General features: G+C 47.0%; 1 protein-coding gene and 1 long non-coding RNA gene across 14 annotated transcripts; one reads left to right on the forward strand and one right to left on the reverse strand.

Moving 5' to 3' along the window:
* Window positions 1-433: 433 nt before the first annotated feature.
* COLCA2 (colorectal cancer associated 2) lies at window positions 434-10,080 on the reverse strand. 5 transcript variants are annotated; one of them, XM_038536228.1, is made up of 6 exons: window positions 9,951-10,079; window positions 8,232-8,326; window positions 5,054-5,216; window positions 4,114-4,168; window positions 2,491-2,720; window positions 434-1,104 (listed from the first exon to the last, which is right to left on the reverse strand). In XM_038536228.1, exons 3-6 carry the CDS (start codon window positions 5,057-5,059, stop codon window positions 733-735), a joined length of 663 nt encoding a protein of 220 aa, XP_038392156.1. In that variant the 5' UTR covers window positions 5,060-5,216; window positions 8,232-8,326; window positions 9,951-10,079; the 3' UTR covers window positions 434-732. The 5 variants fall into 5 exon arrangements, with proteins under 5 accessions (XP_038392156.1, XP_038392154.1, XP_038392155.1 ...); XM_038536226.1 differs by lacking the exon at window positions 9,951-10,079 and adding an exon at window positions 8,603-8,832; XM_038536227.1 differs by lacking the exon at window positions 9,951-10,079 and adding an exon at window positions 8,600-8,832.
* On the forward strand, window positions 1,497-13,094 carry LOC111095843. Of its 9 annotated transcripts, XR_005359301.1 has the most exons (7): window positions 2,373-2,598; window positions 3,415-3,618; window positions 3,970-4,267; window positions 5,043-5,326; window positions 5,836-6,030; window positions 9,874-10,091; window positions 12,462-13,094. It is a non-coding gene; the product is annotated as an uncharacterized LOC111095843 (long non-coding RNA). The 9 variants fall into 9 exon arrangements; XR_005359297.1 differs by having other exon boundaries at window positions 2,376-2,598; window positions 9,874-13,094; XR_005359302.1 differs by lacking the exons at window positions 9,874-10,091; window positions 12,462-13,094 and adding an exon at window positions 8,051-8,826 and having other exon boundaries at window positions 2,376-2,598.
* Window positions 13,095-14,402: the final 1,308 nt, after the last annotated feature.

A 14,402-nucleotide genomic window follows, 5' to 3' on the forward strand; every position in this document is an offset into this window, starting at 1 on the left:
TTTCAAGAGAAAAAAAAGATCAAGTATTTTCCCAGAAAGTTTACAAAACAACACTTTGGACATGAAAAAGAATTATCTATGGGTTAATATTGCTGTAGGCAAGATGTGCCTTTTGGTCATATTAACATTTCATTGACTAATGTTAGATATGAGAAGCTAATGTTTCATTAGGTGTCAGAATGTCTTTCTCTGATGTTGCTCCAAGATGTACACCCTCATTTGGAGGTGAGACTGCCTCTCCTTTTCAGCCATCACAGCTGTGTCTACCTTCCATCCCTATGAGAGCCAAGGCATCTCGTCAAATTAAAATAACTTAAAATTCATGAATAAGAGAGATGAAACTATTGAAATGTAATTGGTGATTTCCAGAATTAATTGGTATTATTCAAACCAATTGGAAACTGTCATCAGAAAATTAAAAAATAAGCCGATGTTTAATAATACAAAATTTATTAGTTAAAAAATTAGCATCTGTTCATTACATAGAAAAGTAAAACAACTGAACGTTCCCTACAAAAAGTTTTAACTGTAAGCATACAAAGTAGGAGTGGCACAATGACTGGATCTGAGGACTTCATATCCATGCCTAAGTGAGCATTAGGACATTGAAAATGGTGACATGGGAACCGGGCTTGTGATATTTTGTTAACAGGTTGCATATTTTGAGTTGTCATTTGGTGTGGTCGAAAAACAGAGATATTCACGCCATGTTCCAAATTCACATAATTACTATTAACTATAGCAGATGTCACAGTTTGCTCCTCTCTTATAGAAATCACTGGTGGCTGCTGCTGAGGGGGCAAAGTTCACATAGTCTGTGCTGGGATAGGAAAAATACTCCGATGCTCTGATGGTGTCCAAGTGTTCTGTTTCACAGGACGCACAGTAGCAGACTGAGGTGCTTGCGGAAGAGAAGCAGTCGTACTGGGTGTATGGGGGCAAGTGGGAGTAGGAGTAGTCTTCTGAGGGATAGCCACAGTTTCTGGAGTCCAGAGAAGGGGGAGAATTGTAATTCTCCGGAGCATACGAAGGTAGCTGAGCCAGCGAGTAACTGTAGTCTAAGGAACCTGAGAGAGTGGAGGAATCCGAAGGCGATCCTGGGGTCTAGAGAAAACCAAGAAACAAAGAGCTTGATAATTTAGACAGGATTAAAAAAGCTGAATAGAGAGGATTTATTAACAGTAAGAACATTAGAGGGAAAAATACAACACAACAAAACACCCAGCCCAACCCAAGTCTGCAGAAGTAATTTTATTTGCTGACTGCATGATTTCAGGACACCTTGTTCTATATTTGTCTTTTTCTTCCCCAACAATAAATCGCCTTGCTTCACTGGCTTTCTTTGTTATAATCATACTTTAGAGGATGCTTTGTTCCTAAACCACAGAATCCCATTGTGCTTCAAGTCACCTGCACACCAAATCTTGCTGTGTGCCACGATATAAGCTGCAGGTGGCACCTTGGATGTCCCTCCACACCCTTGACTGTGGAGAACAAAGTGAACATACCCAGGCAGAAAGAACTGAGATCTTCAATAGGCCAGTGTCTGGGAGACTCCAAAACGTGAAACTACTCTTACAGTCACTGAAGTCTTGTCCCCAGAGAAGAAAGGTACTCTCTGCTTTCTCTTAAGCAGGCCTACAATGATGATTGAGAAAGCCTTCTTGGGAAGCCAGAAGGGAACTAGAGTGCAGGGGTCTGGTGTGCATAGTCTGTGGAGTTAATTTCCTATACCCCCAAAATTTAGTCTGATACCTACATGGACTTTTGACAAAAGTAAAAAGTATTTACATTTTAAAAAAACTTAGTTTTTATGGTTAAAAAAACAACATGGGAGTATCTAAAAATCCCAAACAACTGGTGTCTACACTGGAAATCTTACACCATTTTAAATGATACCATATTTTCAAACATTTAAGGTTCATCAAGAATAGACAATCCAAATTCTTTGAAGTATGAGGGCTTCTTTTTTACCAGCCATCTCAGGCTCAGAAGAGTTCTTGTGCCTACACCAGACCAAAACAACCAGTTAGTGGGGCCAGTTCAGTGTCAAAATAAAACAAAAACCCCTTATCAGAATAACAGTTTGGTACTGTGTAGATGCAGCCTTAATTCGACCTTCCAGAACTCAAAAAATCCAGGGATCATTGTTTAAATCAATGATTTGCAATGAACAGATGTCTTAACTACAGTTTAACAACATTAAATGAATATTGCCAGGAAACCTCTTTTTACTGCCACACACCATGTGGTTGGGCAGAGCTGCTTTGGGAAATTATCATCGTGTGTATCCAAAGGTTTGCCTCCTGCACCGTGTGGCTTCTCCGACCCCCACTGAGTTTTAAATGGCTCTCTGCTCATTTCCTGGATGACTTCCTTGTTGATAGGGTTTGTATGATTTCTCACGAGATGATGCAAACTCTCTTACAAAGCACAACTACCTTACAGTAGGCAACAATCAGGTTTTTGTAAAGAACTGAGATAAATTACCAGGCTCTGGTTAAAGCAGAAAGGGGCAGTTTGGAAGCTGTCAGGGAAATAGTGCGGAGTGCTTTGCGTGGCATTGAGCGAAGAGTCCAGGTGTGTCTCTGCCTGAAGGTAGGAATCAAAGAGCTGGTCGAGGCAGCTTGTATTTTCTTCACAGGAAACACAACTGGAAAGTTCTCGGGGTTGAAAATAATTGGGTGTAGAAGGAACTGGTTCAGACTCAAAATACAGCCCTAGAAGAGAAAGGAAAAAGGATAACATTTTGTTGTTGTTGTTGTTGTTTAAAAATTGCACTCATGGCTTTGAATAGAATTCTATATTCTGAATGTTAACCATGTCTAGGGGAGAAGGGGGGACTTAAGTTCTAGAAAAGTAAACAGGCACGCAATTTGGATTTTTTCGTTGCCTTAGCGAATTCAAATCAGTGGACCGACTCTGGTTAATAATGTGGGAAGTGGCTGTAAATATGGCCAGGGCGAAAATAAAAGAATGACAATCCACCCTGTGTCCAACTGTCACAGTCAAATAATGGCTCAAGGCTCTCCTTTCTTGGAGCATAAGGCACCCACACCCCATCTGCAGCTCAGGTAACTTCACCTCTCAGAAGTAACGTATAAAATTGTGTGAGGCTTTAGGAAAACTTCTGATGCCACGGGATGCAATGCCCTTGATTTAAGCTTCTTGCTTCCCTAAACTTTTCATACCTAGTAACTTATATTTTGAAAAGTGATACGAATGGCAATATAAATTATAAAAATAGAAACCAAGAATGCAAAGTGAATTAGTAGTACCTATTATTAATTACAAAATATAAAAATGTTTCCTTAGGAAACATGTCCATATGCTAGGGGAATTAAAATGAATTGTTGGCTACCAAACAAGAATAATTCTGAAAACATGACTTCTCTTCCATTTTCTTATTAATAGGCTCAATGTCTGATTGCTAGCCTTAAATGTTCAGAGGAGAGGGGTTTAGAGTGTATCCATCAAAGGACAACAGAATACTGGATATTTTGAAGTCTCAAGGTTCCTATGCTTAACGTTAAAGTGGGACATTGGGTGGTGAGCCCCCATAAGCACAGATCTCCTTGCATATGAGGTCCTAAAACACCCAACTGCTGGCTGGCATAGGTAATATGGTTATTCGGTTATTCGAATTGAGCTGAGAAAACCTGCAGTTGTTTGAACTGCTCACTGGGGAGAGGAGAGAAAGGGAGGGAAACAAACCCCGTGGGCTAGAAACTAAATCAACGGGAGCAAAGGCATTATTCTAGAACCCGAGGGTGTCTTGTATTCCATCTAACAGTACATTAAAAAAAAAATAATAACAAGTTCCTGAAAACACTTCTGAGAGTTTAGTTACTTGGTGATGAGGAACTGGGATAAATGGGAAGAAATAACTCTTGGGACAGAATAGGAAGCAGAAAATAGACATTTCAGAAATGAGAACAAAAATGTCCCTTTTTTCCCTTGCATCTGGAGTCACTGTGGCTCGTTCACCTTCTGATTGGTTGGATTCCAATTAAATGGTGGTGCCTATCTTCACCTCTGAATCAAGCACTGAGAGACTTTGGAGATGGGCTTTTGAAAGAGGTTTGGAGGGAATGGGACGCTGGCTGTACTCACCTGCCGGGGATGGTGGGACTTGGTCTGAGAGGCGGACGCCGTTGCCTGCGGACAGCTGCCAAAGCAAGAACGTGAGCACAGAGCAGAGTGAAGTCAGAGCTCTCAGGGCAAAGCTAAGCCATTTTCACATGAACTTTGTTGCTTCTGCAATAAGGTAAGCCAGATTCTTTCTTCTAAAAAAAGGTGGCTATCGTTATATACAACCAGAGTCCTATATTATTTAGATTTGGTTTTTATGTTTGCTTGGTCACCCCCCCATCAGATTTTTCCCACCTAAAATTTAAATTTAAGTCGAATTTAGATAAAAATGATTTGTATATAATATATATGATTTGTGTATTATAGAGAAATGGAACCGTTTGAGAATACTCAGTAAACTCCTTTCTATTAAACTACTTAATTTAAAATTAATAAGAGTGAAACCTGTTCAATCCCAACCATCTATGACTGAGTCAATCATTTTCTTCAAAAATTTCTTATACTCTCTGGCTGCTTAGCCTTAGGAATTTGTTTTCCCAAAACGACACAGTTCCTGACTTTGCTAATCCTGGAGAGCTAAAAATATGCACATGTGCTTACTAGCTATGAAATGTTAAAATATGATGCATTTTCTTAATACTGTAGTCAGGGAGTTGAAGCCTATCTACATTCTAGGTAATGCTCGGGAAGTATTTCACCTCTTTGTATGACTTGCTTATTTCACCACTCTCTCTGAATACCTGAGATTCATTGAAATTTATGAATTATCTCTTAAATATTTAAAGTAAAGCATCTTGTATCTTCCAATTGAATTGATGATTGCACTGAGTAATTTAGGATTCTTTTTAAGGTTTCAGATGGTGCCTTTAAAGTTTAAAGGGACCAGCACTGCTCTGTGACCTGTGCTGGGAAACCAAGCTCACCACACCTCTCTCTCTCTTGGATTACAGGCTATACTTACTCCCATTCAGCACGCCAACGGAGGAGTACACTGTCAGCTGCTGCTGAAACAGGAGGTGGTGTTAATTTTGAAAATGATCCATGCCGTAATGTCACGAACCAGGAAGCTGGAATCCTTCCCCAGGTCTTTATGCAAATAGTTGGCAGCAGCTCGAGCTGAAGGACTTGGAAGGAATGGGTTTTTAAAAAATCTGCTTCACGGCAGAGCTCTCATTAACCCCATTCCTCCCAGGGAATGGTCTGTTTGTCTGCCTATCCACATTCTCTGCCTCAGGTATGTTTACAATCTCCTGCTTGATATTATCTTCCCAGTCATGGGTTCACTTTCTATTTCACTCCAAGAATACAAAGAAAGGTGCCTTTCTCTTAGATTTCAAAACAGCACACACACACAAAAAATCCACAATCTACAATTTATAAAGATACATCAAGGCTGTTTAGAAAATTAATGGTTGAAAAGAGTAAATTGTATCTTTTCATAAATACTAAATCAACTTTCCCTTTCTCCTAAAGGTAAAAGAATTGTGTGTGTGTGTGTGTGTGTGTGTGTGTGTGTGTGTGTGTAGGGTTGTTTGCAAACTGATCTGGCTGAAATAAGCTTTTTAAAATCAAATTTAGAAATTTGGCAGCAGACATTTCTCCAGGCACTGTTTGCCACCTGACATTTGCTTCAATCTTATAACTTCCATTCATGATTGCCTTCTTAAAATTCCAAATTGCGGATACTACTCTGACTGTATAACAAATTAAGTTAAATATCTTCCTGCTTTGTCTATCTGATAGAATTCTCTCTCCTTGGCTTGAAGCTTCCCAGAGGCGTCCCTTGACCATTGAACAAACTGGAGATCATAACTGCTAAACCAAAGGGTCTATACCAAGAAGCAGGCATACGCTGTCCCCTGACACCTGCCATCCTTGCCTGCTGAGTATATGCCTTCGCAGCTTTCCTAGAATTGCAGATCCTTCTGATGGTTTCTGGTGAGGGATTTTACATCTGGCTCTCATAATTAAATCATCTATGTATTACTTCTATGTGCCTGTGAAGGCATGGGCCAATATAATGTTCCAGGAAGCAAAGAAGAGCAAGCTTTGCTGTGCATGTCCCTGCAAGGCATTGGTTCAGAAGTACTGCTTTATTATTTCTTGGGGGGTGGGGGATTGGGGTGAAGGCAGCTAGAACTCAGAAGAACTTAGATAAATCAAACAGCTCCAGGAAACGGATACTGGTCAGATGCACAAGTGAAGCGTTTTACCTTGCTTTCATTCCTGCAGTTAGCTAACAGGGGAACAGTGGCCAAACCAACCTGTAGGAGGCCAACAGCAATAAAGTCACCATGCTCAAGTGGGACTTCTCCAGGTGCATCGAAGCAGAATTCTACGATGTACCAAACAAAGCTCCTTAATGAGAGATTATTTTTTATTGTGAACATCCTGATTTTATTTTTTTTGCATCAGAGGCATTTCCCAATTCCATTGTTCCTGGTCTTATTAATTTTATAACCATCTCTGAACTGAAGGAATTGATGGTTGAGGCTACCAGACTCCTGCTCAGCACAGCTAGATCTACAGAAGGATGAATTTAGGGAGCTGATAGGTGGGAATGTTTCCTTTTTTCTTTTTTCTTTTTTTTTTCACATGAAGAGTAAGAAGACTTTGGCCCTGTTTTTAGCTCTGCCTTTAGTAAGACTTTGAACTTCAGCTGGAATAGAGGCATGCGGATCCCGATCTATTTACCTCATTTGGTTGCTATAAGAACTAAATGAAATCAGGAGTGTGCAAATTTTTAATCACTGTAAAAACCCTCTGCAAATGGAAAGATGCTTTATTATGTAGCTAAAATTCTGTACATGGAGGTATTAACTTCTCCAACAAATGTAAAATTTGTGCTGTACGGGCTGTATCACAACAAGCTCACGCCTGAACTCGAAACTCTGAGCAAAGAGACCAAACGGACATTACTGGATAGCTAGTTTTCAATCTTGGTTGTAATTTTATTTTTGTTCCTTTTCACAAATGATAATAATAGTAATGACAGCTAACATTCATTGAGCCCTTACTAAATGGAAAGCACTCCTGTAAGTCCTTTCTATGCAATAACTCATTTAACCCTCATAAAATCCTACTACCTTCAGCTTCAAGATGTGGAAACAGGTGAAGAGCCTGAGTAATTCTCTAGGATGTGCACACACCATGGAGGAGCTGAGATCTGAACCCAGTCCACTGGTTCTGGAACCTGCTCCTGTATCATTTACCTCTTCCACAAAGGCCCATGTCAGGAAGTCGTGCATTGCACATAAACCGCAGCAAGCTCAAAAACCATTGTGGGGAGGAGGATGCCAATAAGCTGGAGACAGAACCAATCCTAACATTGGCAATATGTGCCCATCTGTCATATCCCATATCCACACCCAGAGCAACCCACAAGCAATTGTATGATCAGGGCTTTCAGCAATGAATTGCCCTCTGTAGGAGGAGAACCCTACCTAGTTTATTTAGTTCTGCTGCTGCTCTGAGCACTCTTGGCAGGACTGCCTGCTTCAGAAAGTATATAAAGTGGTGGGGCACCCTTATGACAGCCCGTATGACCTCATGATTACCTAACTGCTTAAGGCTTCATATTAAGGAGGTGTATCTGTACCCTGAGCTGTCTCTTCTGCAGATATATGGCCCATTTCTGCTCAGGAACTTTCTATGCCTGGTGATTTACAGATAAATAACCTTGGAGGCTGGGTTTCATAAGAATGAGAAGCAGGGGTGGGGCATTTTACAGAGATTCTCTCGTTGAAGGGCTCACTAAAATGAAATGAGTTTCTGGCACGTGTCTGGGCACACACAGTGTTTTCCTACCAGAACAATCTACTCACCCGCTGGCTGGCTCCTCTCCCTGCACCAGACCTGCAAGCCCATTATATTGAACCATGATCAGTGAGGGATGAGCTCCCCCAAATGCTGAGCCCAACAACGTGCTCCAGCTGTTCTTTGTGGCTTCCTGTGGCAGACGGGGAAGAAGCCTGGCAGCACAGAAGTTACAAAGACAGCTGAGGAAGGCCAGGTCTGGGGACTGCGGAGAATATGCCTGAGTATACGATGGAGCTCGGCCAGGCCACCTACACCTTTCCAGAGACAGGGATCAACGAAGCCAAAGGCAAGACGGGGAGGAAGAGAGGGTTTCTGCTTACGGTTCCCCCTGAGGCTGCCTGGTGTGCCCTTCTCTGCTGCAGCAGCTCCTTCACGGTTATCTTCACCCGGACACCTTGATACACCTTCGGTTTTTCTGGGGGGAAAGGCAACTGAGTCAGTGGTCAAATGGGAGGTTTGGATGCAGAAGGCCAGGTTTCCAAGTCTGAAGAAGGCAAAGAGAATGCTAAAAGACAGGTGGGAAGGAGCCCCAAATTTCTCAAACTTGAAATGAGGAGAAGCTGGGCAGACTTCAGGGCCCCAGTGGGAGCAGAACCTATGGAAATCTGTGGGGCTGGGCCCTACCCCTAGACCAACAGCACACGGGGTATTCTGCTCAGGAATGTGAGAACAGCCTAGGGAAGCTCACCACCTTGGCTAAATTAGGGGAATCTCGGCCCTGGGCCCAGCCTGCTGGCGGGGGAGAGGTGCGATGGCCTGAGAGAGGCCGCGGCCGGCGCACCGGGCCTTCTCTGATCCGTAGCAGGTGACTTGGCCCACCGCGCGTGGAAGCCCCGAGTCCCGACCTTCGCCACCAGGCCAAGCGAGGCTCCTGCGGAGGCTCTGACCTCTGCATGTCCTTGGTCTGGAAGCCAGCCCCGGACGGGCGGCGGGGGGGGGCGGGGGGCGGCGGGGGGTCTTGCGAGCCCGGTCCGCGGGCTGCTGGGGCCTTGCTGCAGCGGCCGCCGCCCAGGCCCGGTCTTTCCTCGGCCCCTTCCTCGCCTGCCCCCTCGCGTCTTTTCCTCCTCCCCGCTCGGGCCCGCTCCTGCTCCCCCTTCTTCCCGGCGCTCCCCCTCCCTTCGGGTGCAGGCGTCTGGGCGGCGCACGGAGCCTCCCGCCAGGCCGAACGGGGCTCCCGGGCCGGCGGGGAGGGAGTCCGGGCGCGCGGGGAGCGAGGCGGCGGCGGCCCGGGGAGGAGGTGAGACCCGGCTGTGCGCCGCGCGGGGAGGGGGCCGCGTCCCAGGCTCGGGGCGGCCGCGCGGGGAGGGGGAGCCCGGCCCGGCCTCGTGCAGGGCCGCCAGCGCCGCGCCTGGTCACCGCCGAGAGCGCAGCGCGACCGCAGGGAGACCCGCGCCGGGGCCGCGGAGCCGGGTCCCCGCGGGAGAGGAGGCTGCGCCGCTCGCCGCTCGCCGCTCGCCGCCCACACCGGGGGGCCCGCGCCGTGGCCCGCGAGGCCCGGCTCTCCGCGCCCTGTCGGCGGCCCCGCTCCCGGGCGCCCCGCGCCGGCGGCTCGCGGCTCGCGGCTCGGTGGGCGGCGCGTGCAGCCCGGGGGTCGGCGGGGCCGCTGCCGCCACCCCCACCCCCACCCCCAGCCCCAGCCCCAGCCCCGCCGGCGGCCGGCGCTCCCCGCGGGCGTCCCGGGCTCCCCGCGAGCCTCTAGCTCCCCCCGCCGCCGCTCCTGGGCACGCAGAGCCGCGCCGCGAAGCCCCGGGGTCACGGGCGCCGCGGAGCAGGAGCAGGAGCAGGAGCAGGAGCGCGGCTGCGGGATCAGGGCCCGCGAAGGCCACGGCGGCCGGGCCGGCCTCTGGGCCTCTGCCCTGCGAGCGCGCGCCGAGGGGCAGCGGCCACGGCGTGGCCCGTGCGCTCTCGGGATCGCCGGCTCCTCCTTGCACGCCCTGACTATGTGCCTCTCTGTCCATGCAGGGAAAGCTGTGGAAATACACCCGGACCCAAAGGCCCTGGCTCGCGTGACCCTACCCCGGGAGAAGCAGCCCAGTTACCCGACATCGTGGTCAGCAGAAGCTGGGGCGCTGGCTGGATGCTGCAGCTGCAGGGACTCGGTGCCTCCCAGGGCTCCTGTACAGACAGAGAAGCAGAGATGCAACATTTTAAAGTTTCACAAAGCATCCAGCTGCACCCAGGTTCCTGGAGCAGGAGACAAACAGAATTAATGTTTTATACCTTCGGGTATAGGTTTGAGTTTTTTCCCCCTCATGCCAAGTATTTAAAACCTCTAGAAACCCATGATTTGACAATCAATGATTGCGCGATACTTTCAATTTGAATATTCAAAGGCTTAACAAAATGGACTATCTTCTGCAGAAATCCTGCACACAGGCACCCCACAGACAGTCCAAAGAAACAGGGAGCCAGACCCCTTTGGGCCCTGGGCCTTGCTTTTATTGTATTTTAAACATTTTGCCCACCTTTCCACAGACAGAGCCGGAGTCCTCAAAGATGCTCTGTATTTCTGCCTCAAAGGCAGCCCCAGGAGCCTGGAGTGACTCAGGCTGTCCTTCCTGACCTCCTGAGCCAGACTGGCCCACCAGACTCAGTCCTATATCCCTAGTCTCCATTTTAGGGGAAAATCTCAGGTTTCGGGGAGTGAACATGGCAGCCAGTAGATATGGAGTGGCAAGGAGTCATTCCTGCCTCAGGTTGCAGGTTGCAGGTCGCAGGCCCAGCCAAGGCCTCCGCTCTGTGCCACATGTCCTTCTGGCACCACTTGGCCACAGGCCGGCTTCCTTGCCTTTGGCCCGCTCTCAGTCTGGGCCCCAGACACCGCAGTTTCAAGACAGAAGGCCTGCGCATTATGACCCTCTGCTCCCCCACCAGGAGCTGGGGAGGTCTGTGGGACCTCACCCTGGAGACTTTCTGAGGCTGGTGTTTCTTCCACTGTGAAGTTCTCTTGCCTCCCCTCTTTCTCTGGCTGGAGCCATCCCTGCCCTTTCTGCTGCAGGAGTATGTATTGAGTAATAATGATAAGCTTGGATCCTGCTCCTTTTAGCTGAAAGGACATTTGTGTGCAGGCCTTCACACTGTGGGTGAGAGGTGGGAGATTCTTGAAGTCAGGCTGCCAGGCAGGTGCAAGCGTGAGCCCCTCCCCAGGGATGGAACTGTGCCGGGTGATGTTCTCCAAGCGCTTGCTGTACCTCTTCCATGTGATTTGGAAGGTTGAGAAAACAGGAGTGGTCCCGAGAGGGAGTGAGTGCCAGGCCAGATGCTCATCTAGCCCCTGGGGGAAGAGGGCGGCACCGGAAGATGGAGAAGCAGGATGGAGTTCCCTTTGCAAATGAGCCAGGACATTCCCATGATGCCAGGCCAGGCGATGGTTACAGGCCTCTGCTCCCTGAGTTCTCTGAAATGCAAAGAATGGAGCTGAGCCCCACAGGCCACCAGAAAAATAATCTGAATTCCCTTGAATGTGTCCAGTGCAGGGCGGAACATACACAGGTGGGGAGCAGGGGTCCTGGGGGTGACAAGGCTCTGGAATCTGTGATGGGGAGGAGCTGGGAGCACTTGACATGGCACCTGGCTCTGGAGGGCAGGACGGGCTGTGTCTGCCTCTACCCCACTAAATCTGTCAGCTCCTGGAGTCTTCCCACAGAGGCCTCTGAGCCTGTGTCCTGGGTTTTCCCAGTGGGCGTCAGGCCTGAGGACCAGACTTGTGAGGAGAGGAGGATGCAGGGGGTTCAGAGAGCCCCTGTCTCCTCTCTCCCTGCCCTGCCCCATCTGGACACCGCTCCTTCTGATGGGATAGTGGACAAAACAGCTCAGGGAGGCTCTCTTGCCCTCGAGAGACATGACTTCTTTTCTCTTTTGTCTTCCTCCTTTTCGTTTTCCACTTCTCTTTTGCTGTTTAAAATCTTTGTCTTTAGACTTTCTATTTATTTTTTTCCCCAAGTTTCTTTTTTCTTCATTGTCTTCTTCTTCTTCTTTCTAAATGTGTCACTTTCCCTCTGTTCTGGGGACTTTCTCATTTTTTCAGGCTTATTTTCCTTGCTAACCTCTCCTCTTCCATGGAGATGGGCAGTGGTTTGTGGAGGCTACCGAGTTCCCTTGACAACATCACTGAAGCTCATGCCACTGATTGGCTACATGGTACTTGCTGAAAGCAGGCGGAGATTGGAGATTGGGGGCCCATGAGAGATGGGGTCCTTGGGAATCACAGGGTCTGTAGAGACAGCGAAGAACCCTGTCCCTTTCTTGAGCAGCCTCTGCCTGAACCATAGCCGCGGTTCTGAGGGCTTCTGTGTTGGCGCCTGCTCTTGAGATGGATGTTCCATTGCTGTTGCTGGCAAGCAATTTCAGAAAACTGAGTTTCCTCATGCCTGAGCCCTGTTTTGAGAAATAACGTCTCCCAGTTTTTACCCCAATATGAAGGAGCTTTGTTTCCTATAATTTGTTTCTGTAATTGCAAAACCCCAGCACAGATATTTAACATTCAGACATCATGCTTGTGAGTGCAGAGGAGGGTCCTTTCTAATGAGTCCCGTGAATCTTTCCTACAGATCTGCATGTGTCATGAGGCCTGAAGCAACCAGATCTACCCCAAAGACCCTATGGAGTTGGATGGTCCTCACAGGAGACTTTTTTTCTAAAAGTTGTCATTTATCGAGTATTTATTGGATATCAGGCACCGTATTGTATGGCCTCCCATTTTACAGCTGAGGCTCAGAGGGGTAAGCAACATGCCCAAGGTTATTAAGCACATAAATGGCAGGATTGGGTCTCAAGCTTTGGTAAATCTGGTGCTAAAGCTCTTTCTCTTCATTATCATTGTTGTCTTCTTGATCTTTTACATCAGAGGCTTTCAAACTTTCTTGACTTCAATCCACAATGATTTCATTTTACATGTTCACATACTATACAGTAATATTTACATGTTTATTAAACTTCTCATGAAACATGGGCAGCCCCAGTGGCCCTGTGGTTTAGTGACGCCTTCAGCTAGGAGCGTGATCCTGGAGACCCGGGATCGAGTCCCATGTCAGGCTCCCTGCATAGAGCCTGCTTCTCCCTCTGCCTGTCTCAATCTCTCTCTCTCTCTCTCTCTCTCTCTGTGTCAGTCATGAATAAATAAATAAAAAATATTAAAAAAATAAACTTCTCATGAAACAGTGTACACCACTGTATATGAAGCATTCTGACATTTCCTCTCCAATCTTTTCCATTTCGTGCTATTAATGAAAAATGTATGTCAATTGGGAGTCACAAAGATAATTTGTTGACGCACTAATGAGTTGTGACCAGCATTGGAAAAATGCTGTCTGTGAGACAGGCAAACACACTTGTCATTGTTGTGCATGTGAAAGTATTTTGATGTTCTGTTTGTTTTGCTGTCAGGGTGTGTGAGGAGACTAAGGCAGGGCAGCATACTGTCTTCAAAGTATTCTGTAAAGACTGGGGGCACCAGATCCCTGAAGGGGAGACTGGCTGGAAGACAGGGTGAGCTGTGCATTAAGTTAATTAACAGTTTGTGCTTCTCTGACTGGGGGGCATTGTCACCTCCGGTTGTCTGCCCTGAAGTCCTGATAATCATTCTGGGATTTTTAATAAAAGACTGAAAAAAAAAAAAAAAGTTGCAAGCTTTCAACAGGCTTTAACAAGCTCACTTGCTTAAAAACATAACACAGGGTCCTGATGCTTGCATGTTGAAAGGGAGCTCTGAGGTGCTGAGAGTGACTTAGAGTCTTTTTCCAGTGTCCCTGCTGGTGGTCATCCCGCCTCTGGCTCCCTCCACTGCTTGGCTGAGCTCCTGGCCCATGGTGGACTTGTGTTGAGGAAGTGGGGGCTCAGTCTTTGTAAGGGAGCCTTTTCCACCATTTACGTAGAATGATCATTGATTGAGCTAAAATCCAATAAGGTATTAATTGTGCATCAACTATGTACCAGCCATGATATCAGGAACACAAAGAAAAATAAGTCCTGGTTTCTTCCAACAACTGCTCTGTAAATAACATGAGATACCTGTTCTCCCACTTCCATACCACTGCTTCTCCACCAAGAGTCTGTCTGGTTCATTCGCTGATTCATTCTCTTAACGGCATATACTCTGGCCAGGCCCAGTGCTAAGCCTGAAGAAGTCATGCCCAGCCCTGCCCCATGCCCCCAGCCATTTCTTTCTGAGGCTTATTATCTGTAGTTTCTCTAATTTTTCACATATTATAGTTTTCAGATCTCTGAGCCCCCGACTTCAGAAACCCTCTAGTTTGTCATTGACCTTCTTAGAGTCACTGAGCACCCAGAATAATGGGAAGAGAATGCATTTATTTTTAAAGTTTTAAGTGGAGTATTTAGCTGAAATTTTTTTGGCAGGCTTTCATATGCAAATGACACTGCAGAGTATTATATTTTTGTCCCCCAAAGTAGGAGATATCATGAATATGAAAAGACTTTTGGTATAAGGAAAAAGGGGGAGTTTTATTCCCTCCACATTTGACTGCAGCTCT

The sequence above is a fragment of the Canis lupus genome, chromosome 5 (genome assembly GCF_011100685.1).
Source record: "Canis lupus familiaris isolate Mischka breed German Shepherd chromosome 5, alternate assembly UU_Cfam_GSD_1.0, whole genome shotgun sequence".
In the NCBI taxonomy this organism is placed as follows: Eukaryota; Metazoa; Chordata; class Mammalia; order Carnivora; family Canidae; genus Canis; species Canis lupus.